Below are 14,079 nucleotides of genomic sequence, written 5' to 3' on the forward strand. Positions count from 1 at the left end.
AAAAAGAAAAGGAGTACTTGTAGCACCTTAGAGACTAACAATTAGTCTCTAAGGTGCCACAAGTACTCCTTTTCTTTTCACTGTAAGGAGAGTGATCACTTAAGATAAGCTATCACCAGCAGCAGGGGGGGGAAAGGAGGAAAACCTTTCATGGTGACAAGCAGGGTAGGCTATTTCCAGCAGTTAACAAGAATATCTGAGGAAGAGTGGGGGGTGGGGTGGGGTGGAGAAATAACATGGGGAAATAGTTTTACTGTGTGTAATGACTCATCCATTCCCAGTCTCTATTCAAGCCTAAGTTAATTGTATCCAGTTTGCAAATTAATTCCAATTCAGCAGTCTCTCGATGGAGTCTGTTTTTGAAGCTTTTTTGTTTAAGGCTAGCCACCCTCAGGTCTGTAATCGAGTGACCGGAGAGATTGAAGTGTTCTCCAATTGGTTTTTGAATGTTATAATTCTTGACGTCTGATTTGTGTCCATTCATTCTTTTACGTAGAGACTGTCCAGTTTGACCAATGTACATGGCAGAGGGGCATTGCTGGCACATGGTGGCATATATCACATTGGTAGATGCGCAGGTGAACGAGCCTCTGATAGTGTGGCTGATGTGATTAGGCCCTATGATGGTGTCCCCTGAATAGATATGTGGACAGAATTGGCAACGGGCTTTGTTGCAAGGATAGGTTCCTGGGTTAGTGGTTCTGTTGTGTGGTGTGTGGTTGCTGGTGAGTATTTGCTTCAGATTGGGGGGCTGTCTGTAAGCAAGGACTGGCCTGTCTCCCAAGATCTGTGAGAGTGATGGGTCATCCTTCAGGATAGGTTGTAGATCCTTGATGATGCGTTGGAGAGGTTTTAGTTGGGGGCTGAAGGTGATGGCTAGTGGCGTTCTGTTATTTTCTTTGTTGGGCCTGTCCTGTAGTAGGTGACTTCTGGGTACTCTTCTGGCTCTGTCAATCTCTTTCTTCACTTCACTTCACTTCAGGTGGGTATTGTAGTTGTAGGAATGCATGATAGAGATCTTGTAAGTGTTTGTCTCTGTCTGAGGGGTTGGAGCAAATGCGGTTATATCGTAGATCTTGGCTGTAGACAATGGATCGTGTGGTATGATCTGGATGAAAGCTAGAGGCCTGTAGGTAGGAATAGTGGTCAGTAGGTTTCTGATATAGGGTGGTGTTTATGTGACCATCGCTTATTAGCACCGTAGTGTCCAGGAAGTGGATCTCTTGTGTGGACTGGTCCAGGCTGAGGTTGATGGTGGGATGAAAGACCTAAGAGTGGCTATCCTTCAACAAAAAAGCTTCAAAAACAGACTCCAACGAGAGACTGCTGAATTGGAATTAATTTGCAAACTGGATACAATTAACTTAGGCTTGAATAGAGACTGGGAATGGATGAGTCATTACACAAAGTAAAACTATTTCCCCATGTTATTTCTCCCCCCCACCCCCCACTGTTCCTCAGATATTCTTGTTAACTGCTGGAAATAGCCTACCTTACTTGTCACCATGAAAGGTTTTCCTCCTTTCCCCCCCTTGCTGCTGGTGATGGCTCATCTTAAGTGATCACTCTCCTTACAGTGTGTATGATAAACCCATTGTTTCATGTTCTCTGTGTGTGTATATCAATCTCTCCTCTGTTTTTTCCACCAAATGCATCCGATGAAGTGAGCTGTAGCTCACGAAAGCTTATGCTCTAATAAATTCGTTAGTCTCTAAGGTGCCACAAGTACTCCTTTTCTTTTTGCGAATACAGACTAACACAGCTGCTACTCTGAAACCTGTCTAGTAAGAGCAGCTGATGCAAGATGCTTCAGGGGGAATAAACAGAACAGGGTAATTTCAAGTGATCCATCTCCTGTTGTCCAGGCCCAGCTTCTGGCAGCCAGCGGTGGAGGGGTCCCCAGAGTATGGTCATCCTGACCGTCTTGGCTAATAGCCATTGATGGACCTTTCCTCCAGGAATTTATCGAATTCTCTTTTTAACCCAGTTATACTTTTGGTCTTCAATAACCTAGCATTTATATAGCACTCTGCATCTTCAAAGCACTGTACAAACATCTAAAGCTGGTTGGGAGCTTTTTAACAACACCTTTTTGTTGTTGGAAAATGCAGACTTGTCCAAACCAAGTATTTTTGTGGGGATGGGTCTAATGGGATGAAAAGGTTTCTTGGGTCCAGGATGGAATGTCTGGTGAGAAAACTAGTCAATAACCTGGGATGTGAGAGACCCAGGTTGATGTTTCTGGTCTGAATCATACAGAGCAGGGAGCTGAATGTGGGTCTCCCGCTTCAAAGGTGAGTGCCTTAACCCTCTGGCTGTTCTGGGGAGAGTCTGTGCCTCTCTGCTTCTTTGTAAAAACTGTCCAAAGGTCTCAGTTTCATCCTGTTGCATAATGGGACTTTTTTTAAATCTCAGAATGTTTCATGAGACACCCAACTCTACAAACATATATCACTTCATCGCATGAAGTCTGTAATGTATCGACATTGAACAAGTGGTGAAACAGAGGCAGAGAAATTAAGTAATTTACCCAGATGGGATGTGCCCATCGGATCCTGGACTATTACTCAAGCGAGTTGATTCTCCATCCTGTGTTGCCATCACGGTGCCTCTCTTTGCTGGTAGATTGAAAGCTGCTTTCATTCTGATTCTCTGTTCCGCGTTTAGGGTGCCGGGACAGATGAAGGCTGCCTGATCGAAATTCTGGCTTCTCGTTCCGGTGAAGAAATCCAGCGCATTAACGAGACCTACCATAGTCGTAAGTAGTATAAATTGATGTATGAGATCCTATGACGTTAGTGCATTGAGAGTAACCTGTACTGGGAGAGCAAGTGGGGAAGCTTGCAAGAGGTCCCAACTATGGCCCAGATCCAGGAAAGCACTTTGCCACGTGCTTAAGTTCCACTGATTGCCATATCTATTACACATGTGCTTAGTGTCCTATAATATCTTTGGGAGATCTCACTGTATTAAGTTTATGTATCATTGTGGGCCAGGGATTGTATGCAATTCCATGGGGGAGGATGACCACCGCCTTCCTGGAACGAACAGTGGGAGGTAAGTTCACTTGGGTTGTAACACCTCCGGAGAAGTACCACAACCTGGAGACGCTTGCGTATCCTGCATCAAACTGGATTCTCCAGAGACCAACAGACAAAGAAAGGACTTTTGGTTTAAACTCACTCACGACCAGGGGCGTGTGCAGAAATTTAACTTTGACCCCTTTTGGGGCCAGAAGGAGCTTGCTCTCCATGCAACTCTGGCCCGGGGGCTGAAGGAGTTCTGTGCCCCTGACGATTATTGGGGGCGGGGTAGGGCTGTGTCCCTGCTTGCCCCTGCTTGTGCATGCCCCTGCTCACGACCTTGTTTCTGATCCAGCAAATGGACAGGACTTTTTGTCTAAGGATAGCCCCAATCTTTCCTAGGAAGGATTGGAACTTGCAAGGAATTTGGCCTACTGAGGCCCCATAAGACTGATGGGTGACCTGGTAAGATTATGAGCATGTGCAAAGGAACTCTTACTGTCTTTAATGCTTTCACCTTAAGAATAAATGTGCTTGCTTAGGAAAAGCTGTGTGGTAACTTTTAACTGTGGGCAATTACCACAGTTCATAGCCTTTGGGGAGAAAGCAAAGTGCAGATGCAGGCCTGTTCAGGGAGTCTGGTTTGCTGGGGAACTGGCAGCGTAGGCAGGGAGCTGTGCAGGCCTGGAAAAATCCCTGTCAGGAGGGAGAGATGCATCTCGGCACTAGAGAGGTGAAGACTGGGGAGCCTAGAGTTGGTGCTTTTGGTGGACATGGAGGGGGAACACAAGTGCAGTTGCCCTGAACTGTGGCAACATACTTAAAGCTAAATATGTGTTTAGGGGTCTTTTCCTGAACTACGGCTTAAATCACCATTTCCTAAGGCTGCCTAGTGATTTATTGGCAGAAGAAGCTAGAGAAATTCCCTACTCCTCTTGACCCCATAAACATTTAAATTTCCCAGCCAGCAAATGTGTTTTCCCCAGTTTGTATCATTAATGGTTAAATACTGTATGCACTACTTATGTTGATCTAGAGGTAGAAGATATTTTGTGAAATCTCTCACTCAAAAACACACACACAGCTGTAAAGGTTTTAAAAACTGTATTCTATGAATGGCATCTTACCCACACCGCATGATTTCTCCAATAGCTTTAGCTGCTAGCAGTTCAACCAAACAATAACTGAACCATCAGCAAGACATCTTGTGAAACTAAGAAACATCATCGTCAGAGCAAGAGACACTGTCTGTCTTTCACTTGATTGTGACCTAGTGTGCCTGCATAATTATGCTCAGTGGACAGAGACTTAAGCCTTGTCTAAACACAGAGGGTGAAATCCTGGCAACACTGAAGTCAATGGCTAAACTCCCACCGACATCAAAAGAGTCAGGATTTCACTCAGAAGTTGTACTGGGATCCTGATCTGTCACTAGGGCCCCTAGGTGCTGCAATAATACAAATAAGAATTGTTAAAACTGTTTTTTTAAAAACAGACTTAAACTGGCTCAAATCCCTGTATGGACAAAAGTTTTAAACTAGTTTGTCTCCTTTTTCAGCTTGTGTCTATATATTTGCAGGGTCGGAGGGAGGGTCATACACTGCCTCACTACATAGCTAACCCAGGGTTCAAGTGATTTAAGTGTCTCCATATAGAGGTTTGCACCAGATTAACAAAACACCTTTAGTTAAACCAGTGCAACTTTGTGTGTGGAACAGACTTCAGATTTATTTTAGAGAGAATGATCCAGATTGGCTTCTCCTCCCTTACAACTGTTTAACTCTGTTGATTAATTTCACAGACACTGGCCTAAATCCAGAGCAACTCCACTGAAGTCAGTTACATTGATGCAAAGGGAGAGAAGGATAAGATCCAGGGTCAACATGGCAATTCCTAGGCAGGCAGGTTCAGAAATTGAGGGACAGAGACATAATCCGGACACCTAGGTCACAGCCAGACATGTAGAAGACTTCTCTAAGATGAATAGTGTTTAGGTGCTGAACTTTCTCTGTTAAAAGCAAGTATTCATGTATGTCTGTGCTCTCTTTGCTAGAATATGGAACTACCCTTGAGAAGGACATTGTCTCAGATACATCTTCCATGTTCCGGCGCGTGCTAGTGTCTCTAGCTACCGTAAGTGCAGTTTAAGAAAAAATGTCTGATTCTTGTTGCTGTTGAACAAATCCTCTAAGGGCAGGTCTACACAAGAAACTGACAGCTGTATAACTACATTGCTCATCTTGAAAAATCACACCCCTGAATGATGCAGTTATACCAACCTAACCCCCCAGCGTAGACAGTGTTATGTTGAACCGGGGAGCGAGGGGGCTTCGCCCATCAACATAGCTACTGCCTCTTGCGGAGCTGGATTAATTATGGCAATGGGAGAAGCTCTCTTGTCGGCATAGTATCGTCTTCACTAAAGCAGTACAGCACCTTGTTTTGTGACAAGGTCTCTTTATACTAAGTACCATGAATGCCTGATTCTCCTCTCTCTTACACTGATCTAGGTCAGGAGTAGCACAATGGAAGTCAGTGGAGTTACACCAATGTAAAAGATCAGACAGATTTGTATTAAATACTAGTACTAATCCTCCCTCTCATCTGGTTCCTTCTCTTGCTCTCTGCTTTGCAACTTGCTCTTTTTATCCCCTTCCTAGACATCCTTCCCCCTCTCCTACTGCTCAGCCTTCCCCTGCTGATCTCCTGCAGGACTGTCTCCATGCCACCTTGCATTTCAGTTGATATCCTGTGTATCACATTGGTTTGACTCGAAGGGCAGGCTGCTCAGGGGGTGGGCCAGGAATCAGGGTGTGTGTGTGTTAACACCATGTGCTTTCTTAGGCCCCATGGCTCCCACTGACATCAGATGGAGTTGAGTCCTCAGCCTCTCTTAAAAATAAATAAAATCAGGCCCTCAAATAATATTTCAGAGCTTTCTCCACCACCCCTCTTGCAACAATCTATTGCACAATTGCAGCTGCCTTCTCAATCGATCCTCATATATGCTTGGTAACTTGTTTCAAACAGCAAACTTGCTCAACTCTGTTCCATGAGCCCCTCTGAAAGGCTGAATTTAACACAGCCCTCTTGTGTTTCTGCAGGGAAACAGGGACCAGGGATACTATGTGGATGAAAACCTTGCTCAACAAGATGCCCAGGTCTTTAGCTCTTTGTACTCTTTAAGAAAAATCTGCCCCACCGCTGTGGGTGTTTGCTGATCCCGGTCCTTCCATCCATTGTTTTTTAAAGGCCAGTAAAAGTCATCAATCATTTAGCTGGCATGTTTGTAGCTGGCACTGGACTGGGTCCCAGAAGATCTGGGTTTTAGTCCTGGCTCTGCTGCTGGATGACCTTGGACCAGTTTCTGCACCTCAGTTTCCCCATGTGTAAAATGGGATAATGGTCTTTTTGGAAGACCCAAGCTCTCTGGCTTTACTTGAGCTTTTGGCTAACCCTTATTTCATGTGCTTGATTCTTTCTAGTGCTTGTATGAAGCCGGGGAGAAGAAATGGGGGACAAATGAGGGACAATTCCTGACTATCCTCTGTTCAAGAAACAAAAATCACTTATTAAAGGGTAAAAGTCTCAGCAATTTTCTACGTACTTTTCTCTCTCTCTCTCTCTCTCTCTCTCTCTCTTTTTTTTTAAAGCCCTTTTTTTAGGTACATCTCTTGACAAATAGAAAGGGACCCTTCTCAAAGGCACACGCCTACTCTGGAGTCTGGTCTTATGTGTCTGCTTTAGAGTATTTTAATACAGGAACCTATTCTTGTGAGCCTAAAAGGAACTCTAGAGAGACAAGAATGACCTTGTATGGATCACCTATGCTCCAGTCTTTATACCAGAAATAGTAAACTGGGACTTTGGCGACAGTTACCAAGGATAGGAGTTCAGGAGCAAGCTTCTTGCCAACATTCCCCCTACAGGGAAGAAAGACAGGCACCATTCTACTGGATCAGAGGTTCTCAAACCACAGTCTGTAGCGATCTTGTTCGTGGCTCTTGCAGAGCTGGCTGGTTGCAAATACTGATGGCGAAATGGCAAACCTTCCCTTGTGGCAGAATGTTTAACCAAATGGGAAAGCAAAGCTACTCAGCTTGACCCCATTAAGTAATAATTCATCACACTGTTACCAGCAGTTGACTGACCAATTAGAAAGCTGATGATAGTTAAAATGAAGATAAACTGAATGGTTTCCAGGACAACTGCAATTGTCTACCACTTAAAAAAATAGAGGCAAAAAGTGCATACAAAGCACTCAGCTGCTTGACCTGGCAAACTGGTCCTTGATAGTTAAGTCCTTGTAGACAGCACTAACAAATCTTGCTTGATGACTTTTCACTAGTGTGTGTTCTTTTCCAGTCTTTGATGAATACAGAAGGATCGCTAAGAAGGACATTACAGAAAGCATTAAATCTGAGATGTCGGGAGACCTCGAAGATGCCTTATTAGCTGTGGGTGAGTATTCCGGTTTTAAATCTAGGGTTGTTTAGTTACACAACAGACTGTCGGGGTGTAGAATGGGAAAGGATCGCATCCGATGAAGTGAGCTGTAGCTCACGAAAGCTTATGCTCTAATAAATTTGTTAGTCTCTAAGGTGCCACGGGTACTCCTTTTCTTTCTGTCAGCCTTGAGCATAGAAGCCATGGAGTCGAAGCTTGGTTAACCTTAAAATCCCTAGGTAGTCCCTGAAATAGAGGAGGATGGGAGGGTGGACGGGGATGAAACGCAAGGAGCCTGTGATGTGTGCAAAGTGCCTTTCAAAGCAACAAAGTGTGTGACCCTGGAGTTAAAATCACTTTCTCCATTGAAGGAGACACGGGCATTTTATCTAAAGTATTAGGATTGCTTCACCTTGGCATAGTGAGATCTCCATCTTTAGCTGCGCTGTCTCTCTCTTGCCCACTGTCTTAACAGAGCAACTGCAGGGGACACGCTTTGTTGATGGCCAGTAACTGTCTCCATTTTTGGCACAGGTCACATTGTTTTACCCCTTGCAAATATGGGAAGTGGCTGTGAACAAGATGGCAAAAGTTCCACTGCTTCCACTGTCTCATGGTTTACCTTTGCCACCAGGTGCTAAGGGTGCTGACGCTCATCAAAGAGCATTGCAGACTTTAAACAATTGGCTGTACTGTGATGGACAAGACTTCAGGTTAATTTTGAAGGGGCTCGTTCTTTTGCATTTACCCTTGCTGTATTTATCAGCGTGTCCAGTCGCCTCTAAGTTCATACCTTGGAGCTTCTTGGACTAATAGTCAGGGATGTGCACGTTTTGGCCCCGATTCTGCAAATGGATCTGCAGAAAGACCTCTGCATCCTCCACTGACCTCCCATACAGATCTGATGGGAGCTTTAAGCAGTAACTGCAGCCTTGAAACTTAAAAGTTTTGGAAAATCTCCCTTGTTCTTTTCTCTTCACAGTAAAATGCATAAGGAATAAGCATGCATACTTTGCTGAAAGATTATATGGTTCCATGAAGGTAAATAGCTTTTGTGTGCATGTGGTTCCCCCCACCCCCAATGGCATGCTAAAATAAATAGCAGCTGGATTTAATACAGTAGGGGGAGAGGAGAGAGGACAGCAACCCAAGTGGTTCATAATCGTCATGAATCTCCTATCCTCCTCTGCTAAGGGACAAAACTGGCATTGCCCCATTATATGCTGAAAATGGGGAACTCTGTCACACTCAATGCAAAATGCGTTGGGCTAATTTCCCACTGAGAAACTAAGGATGAAACCTTAACCATTAATAATGATTTACCCATCATGCACAATATTTGTACAAGGATTGCTTTTTTCTTTAGGGTTTAGGGACGGATGACGATACACTCATTCGAGTGATGGTGTCGCGCTGTGAAATTGACATGTTGGATATCAGGCATGAATTCAAGAGGATGTACGGGAAATCTCTCTATTCCTTCATCCAGGTAAGCTTTCCTTACCTAGAAACCATGGGGGGTCTTGCTGCACACAGCACCAGCCACTTTGCCCTGTAGTCTGATTAGTGACTGGTCCACACTTTTCAAACAAGAAGCTATTATTCTTGAACAGCTTTTCGGGGAGGAGGGTGTATGAAGTTGTCCATTCTTGATATATATATTTTTGTGTTTTCACTAGGCATTCAAGAATTTTTTTTTTTTTTTTGAAAATGACAAGGGAAAAGGAAGGAGGAGAAAACAGAAAGAGGGAAATACACAATAAGGGAAAAATCAGAAAAGACATTCAGAAAACTTCCGAAAAGATTGAAAAATTGCATGCATCTCAAACCCCACAAAATGCAAACTTTAAAACATTTTTGCCTTGTATTTTAAATTTTGACCCGCCTCTAATCCTGACTTGCATTGTCCTTACAAATTTTGGTATTAGGATTTTTTAACAGTTTTCCAGTAATGCCAGATTGACTGGTCCCAGTGATGAATACTCAGATAACACCATCCAGCCCCTTTGTACTGGCTATCCAAGCAAGATTTCTGCCCTCACCCTCCGTGAGTTGGATCTGAAGCACAGCTTAATGTCTTGTGGTCAGAGGACACTTATTTGTCGACCTTCTATAATTATAAACTGTGCGTCTTAGAAACATTGGCTTGGATTCCTCAAAGGGTTAATGGGCAGGTGTGGTTTTTTTGTTTTGTTTTAAATCTCAAAGAACTCCTGTAGTTGGATTTCATATTTTAATACTGTAGTGGTTTCTCATTTGATTGATCCTTGTTGCTTGATTTTTGTTATCATTTTTGCATTTTCAATTGGATAAAGTATTACCTTTTGTCTTAAAATGGCTGTGGGATGTTGTCGCACATGGTAATAGTTCCTGCATTCCATGTTGCTGCATTTTAGTGGTGGGCAATGTGTCCCTATACATGATCAATGTGTGTCAAGTACTCTGGGATGAAAGGTGCACCTTAAATGTTATCAAACCTTAAGTTGGCAAAGCTAATCAAAATCTCATGAGGACAACTCCTACAATCAGCTCAAACTGGTGTAAATGGTACTGTACAATCTTTTCTGAGAACGCGTATTACACATCTAATCACGTGTTTGTCTTTCTTTCAGGGAGACACTTCAGGAGACTATAGGAAAGTCCTACTCTTGCTCTGTGGTGGTGAAGACTAAACCATGTACAACTTGTTGTCAGGGGAAAGGAGAAATAGATCACAAGATCCCCCCCTCCCCTTCAAATAGGTTTAGATAATGCTATTAGAATTGACTTAGGCTAATCAATGCCAATTGCCTCTTATGATATGCTTTTATGGCTTAGCATATGCAATGGTGCACTAATTGTGTTACCAGAGCCAGTCATGCCTTTAACTAGTGTGCAGTGCAGAATCTCCTGGCTGAATTACTTCTCCCAGCAGGCTTTGGAAAGACATGTTGGGAGAAACAGGAGCACTAGATGATTTGTGTCTCCATTCTACAGTTGGATTATCTGTGCCAGAGAACGGCATCTTGCTGCAAAAAGGAAAGGGATAGCTAACATCTGTCTTAGACTCTGAGCAAGGTTCTGTTAAGTGAGCCTGCAATGAGCTTCATATTACCAAGCTCACATCTGTGTTGCCATACAGTGCAATTGCGAGGGTGTAACAGAGGGCCGGATTCTGACCACTCGTACAATCCATACAAAATAGGTGGAAATGAGGGGACAGTTTAACCAAAGCCTTTACTGCTACTGTAACTTGATCTATCTGCATCTACTACATGAATAATTCTTCAAGACTTGTGACATCCTACTAACATTGAACTTACCGACCAACTGAGGCAGGCTTAGGCACAGACTGTAAAAGACTCTTCACAGGAAAACATTAACACCGTCCATGTGGGAAAAGTACAGAATACAAGCTTTATTACTTTGACTATATTCCAGCACAAAGAAAATCATTAGTCTAAAATGCAAGGCGTGTCTATATCAAAATACTCTAACTATCAATATTCCACATCACTATGGCTATTTGTTTATGTAGATCAGAAGATAGGAACAGGATATGATTCATAAGCAGCAAATTAGAAACTCCAGTAGCCTTAGGCTTAGTCTACACACACACATTTTGTATTGGTATAACTGTTGGTTAAGGGTGTGACTTCACTAATATTGTTACACTCATACATCCTCTACTGTGGATGCAGTTATAATAGTATAGAGGTGCTTTGTGCTGGAATATCTTATTCCCCTTTCCATACAGTAACTGCATCCACCAGTTATGCACCTTTAACTACACCATACAGTAAAAGCAGTACAACTTTTGTGCATAGACAAGGCCTTCCACTTTAATGCCTTTTCTGCAGCGAGCTGGTTGAAAGAAGCCATTCTGTTCAGAAACCTAATCCACATTCTGTTTGGTCTGAGGTTATATCTTCACTGCAAAAAGTGTGTGTGTTTTACAGCAGAATAACTAATGCACCTTAGCTTTCCCTGTCCTACAGTAAATTCCTTATGGAGATCAGGCACTGTGCTCTTAGGCCATGTCTATATGTACAGCACTGCATGGCACAGTTGTACTCTGCAGCACGTCTGGTGAAGACACTCTGCTGATGGGAGAGAGCTCTCCAATGGGCATAAAGAACCCACCTCTGTGAGCGGCAGAAGCTATGTTGGTGGGAGACGCTTATGTTGATGTAACTTATGTCCCTCAGGGGGGTGGTTTATTCACGCCCTTGAGCAACATGAGTTATGCCGTCATAGCTGTAGTGTAGACATAGCCTTAGTGTGAGTTAAATAAGGGGAGGCCACGCATGGGCAGAGGTATAGTGCTAATCTCATCTACCTCATGGTCAAAAGTCGTGTCTACAATTTTACAGTAGGAGAGAGCTAGCTAATTAGCATTAGTTGTCCCACATTTTGTAGCGCAGTCATAGACTGAGTGGTGCAGTAATTGTTTTTGGAAGGGAGCAGTGTAGGTTAAGCATGGAAATGGAAGGCAGGATCTACTGTGTTGTAAACCCAACTTTGCCACTCGCTTTGCTCCCATTGATTTGGCCAGGTGCAAAACTGGACCCTCTCTCTGGCCTCGGACAAGTCACTTTGCCTGTGTTCCCCTGTCTTTATGCTCCCTTCTTCAGAGGAGGGTTGTTGGCAGTAAGTCTAAGCACTACAACAATCTGCTGCTCAGTAAGAAGAAACCACTCAGCCTTATTGCTACAGCAGGTTCACAAGTGCCCTCTGGCTTTACCATAAAAATGGCTTGCTGGCCAGGGCTCACTTTTTCAATGTAATAAACCAATCATTTCTTTACTTTGGATTCTAAAAGGTGTCTTTTCTGAATGAGATGAAACCGTATAGGTGCATTGCCATGTTTTAGTTAGGCTTGTGTTTTCTTGCTCATCCCACAACTTCACATCAGCTGCCTCTCCAAAGTGTGGCCTGGACTGCCCCCGCCACAGTAAAACCCAGCGGAAGGTCCTTGGGAAGAGGAAGTCTCCAATGATCCTCTGCGAGATTCCCTCACATTACCAGGAGAGGGGAGAAATGGGGTTAATCCTTCTTGCAAAATAAGAGTGGGAGGGAGACCCGCCTACAAGTCCCCTCAGATCAGCTAAAGTCAAGGCTCCCACAGGAAGATCCTGTGTTTCAGCAATAGTTTTGGCTCTTGGTCCCCCCATATGTGAAAATGGGATCCCCACTGTAGGGGAAGCAGCAGACTAGACAACACAGCTCCAACGCATCGTTCCTTCTGAGCTAAAGCAAGTTCAAGCTCTTTGTCCTTGTTTGCAGGAATGGTAGTTTCTTTTTGTCTAAGGCTATGTCTCCGCTTAAAACACTACAGTACTACAGCTGCTGTGCACCTGTAGCACTTCAGTGGAGACGCCCACTACGGTGACAGCAGGGGTTCTTCCACTGCTGGAAGTTAATCCACCTCCCTGAGAGGTGGGAGCTAGGTTGATGGAAGAATTCTTCTGTCAACCTACTGCTGTCTACACCAGGGATTAGGGCGGCATAGCTACATTTCTCGGGGGTGTGGATTTTTCACACCCCTGGGAAATGTAATTATGCTGATGTAAGTTTTGAGCGTAGATCAGTCCTAAGTCTGCTGCCGGCTGCTTTGATCCCAACTGCACAGCTCCCTTGTGTCTCATCCAACTATCTTCCCGCTTTCTTCCATGACACTCCTTACAACTATTTTTATTTTGTGTTATCACAGCACAGAGGAGCCTGCCACAGACCAGGACCCCACTGTGCAAGGCACTGCACAAATACAGACCAAAAAGACAGTCCCTGCCTCTAAAGGGCTTACACGTTAAGTATAAAACAACAACAACAGATAGGCATGAACAAATGGGGGTGGGGCGTACAAGGAAACTGAGACAACGTTGGTGTGGTCTCCGCCTAGCTGTAGGCTATTTTTTTGTAGGCCTCACACCAAAGCATTTTATGGAGGACTTTGAAGGATGAGTTACTTTTGCAGATGTCTATGGGTAAATACCCACCTTTCCTGAGCTGGTGCATAAACTCACTGCTTTCATCACAGTCAAATCCTTCGGAAGACCTTTTGGAGAATGATACACGAAGTTAGCTAACTAACAGTTAAAAGTGTGAGTAGAAAGAGGGTTAGTCGAAGTGCCTCAAGCAACTTACGAAGAGGCGTGACCCGTCAGCACCCCGGCCACTTCACATCTGTGCTCTCCTTCTATGATTCTACGAACAGGTTAAAGGGTGGGGGAAAGATCAGGGCTGGAAGAGCGCTCAGGGGGTCATCTAGTCCAACCCCCTGCCTTTTTTCAGAGTGGCAGCCGCGTTAGTCTGTATTCGCAAAAAGAAAAGGAGGACTTGTGGCACCTTAGTCCTGTTAGTCTCTACGGTGCCACAAGTCCTCCTTCCCCCTGCCTTTTGCAACAGGCGCAAGATGCAAACCAGGAGCCACTGCGGTCACTGGGAGCAGCTTTGCGGCACGGCTCCCCGGGGGCAGCCGGGCTCGCGCTCATCCCCACAAGAGAGCACAGCGCGCATGCGCTAATCCCCTCCCCTTCCGGTGGAGTGTCGCAGGGGCGTGCGACTTTCCCTGGCGCATGCTCCAATTCCCTCTTCCCCCTCCCCTCCGTAGTTTCGTCGGTGCATGCGC

General features: G+C 44.4%; 1 protein-coding gene and 1 long non-coding RNA gene across 2 annotated transcripts in view; one reads left to right on the forward strand and one right to left on the reverse strand.

The window, feature by feature from the left end:
• Nucleotides 1-12,254, forward strand: part of ANXA4 (annexin A4) — a 27,685-nt gene extending 15,431 nt beyond the window's left edge. The window contains exons 6-13 of the mRNA XM_038384796.2: nucleotides 2,668-2,758; nucleotides 5,077-5,156; nucleotides 6,128-6,184; nucleotides 6,509-6,602; nucleotides 7,389-7,484; nucleotides 8,452-8,510; nucleotides 8,836-8,958; nucleotides 10,082-12,254. Of these exons, the coding sequence (XP_038240724.1) occupies nucleotides 2,668-2,758; nucleotides 5,077-5,156; nucleotides 6,128-6,184; nucleotides 6,509-6,602; nucleotides 7,389-7,484; nucleotides 8,452-8,510; nucleotides 8,836-8,958; nucleotides 10,082-10,141 (660 nt within the window). The 3' untranslated portion in view covers nucleotides 10,142-12,254. The remainder of the gene's footprint in view (nucleotides 1-2,667; nucleotides 2,759-5,076; nucleotides 5,157-6,127; nucleotides 6,185-6,508; nucleotides 6,603-7,388; nucleotides 7,485-8,451; nucleotides 8,511-8,835; nucleotides 8,959-10,081) is intronic.
• On the reverse strand, nucleotides 11,913-14,032 carry LOC119848686. Its single transcript, XR_005290309.2, has 2 exons — nucleotides 13,596-14,032; nucleotides 11,913-13,506 (listed from the first exon to the last, which is right to left on the reverse strand). It is a non-coding gene; the product is annotated as an uncharacterized LOC119848686 (long non-coding RNA).
• Between the last annotated feature and the right edge of the window lie 47 nt (nucleotides 14,033-14,079).

The sequence above is a fragment of the Dermochelys coriacea genome, chromosome 26 (genome assembly GCF_009764565.3).
Source record: "Dermochelys coriacea isolate rDerCor1 chromosome 26, rDerCor1.pri.v4, whole genome shotgun sequence".
Taxonomy (NCBI): Eukaryota; Metazoa; Chordata; order Testudines; family Dermochelyidae; genus Dermochelys; species Dermochelys coriacea.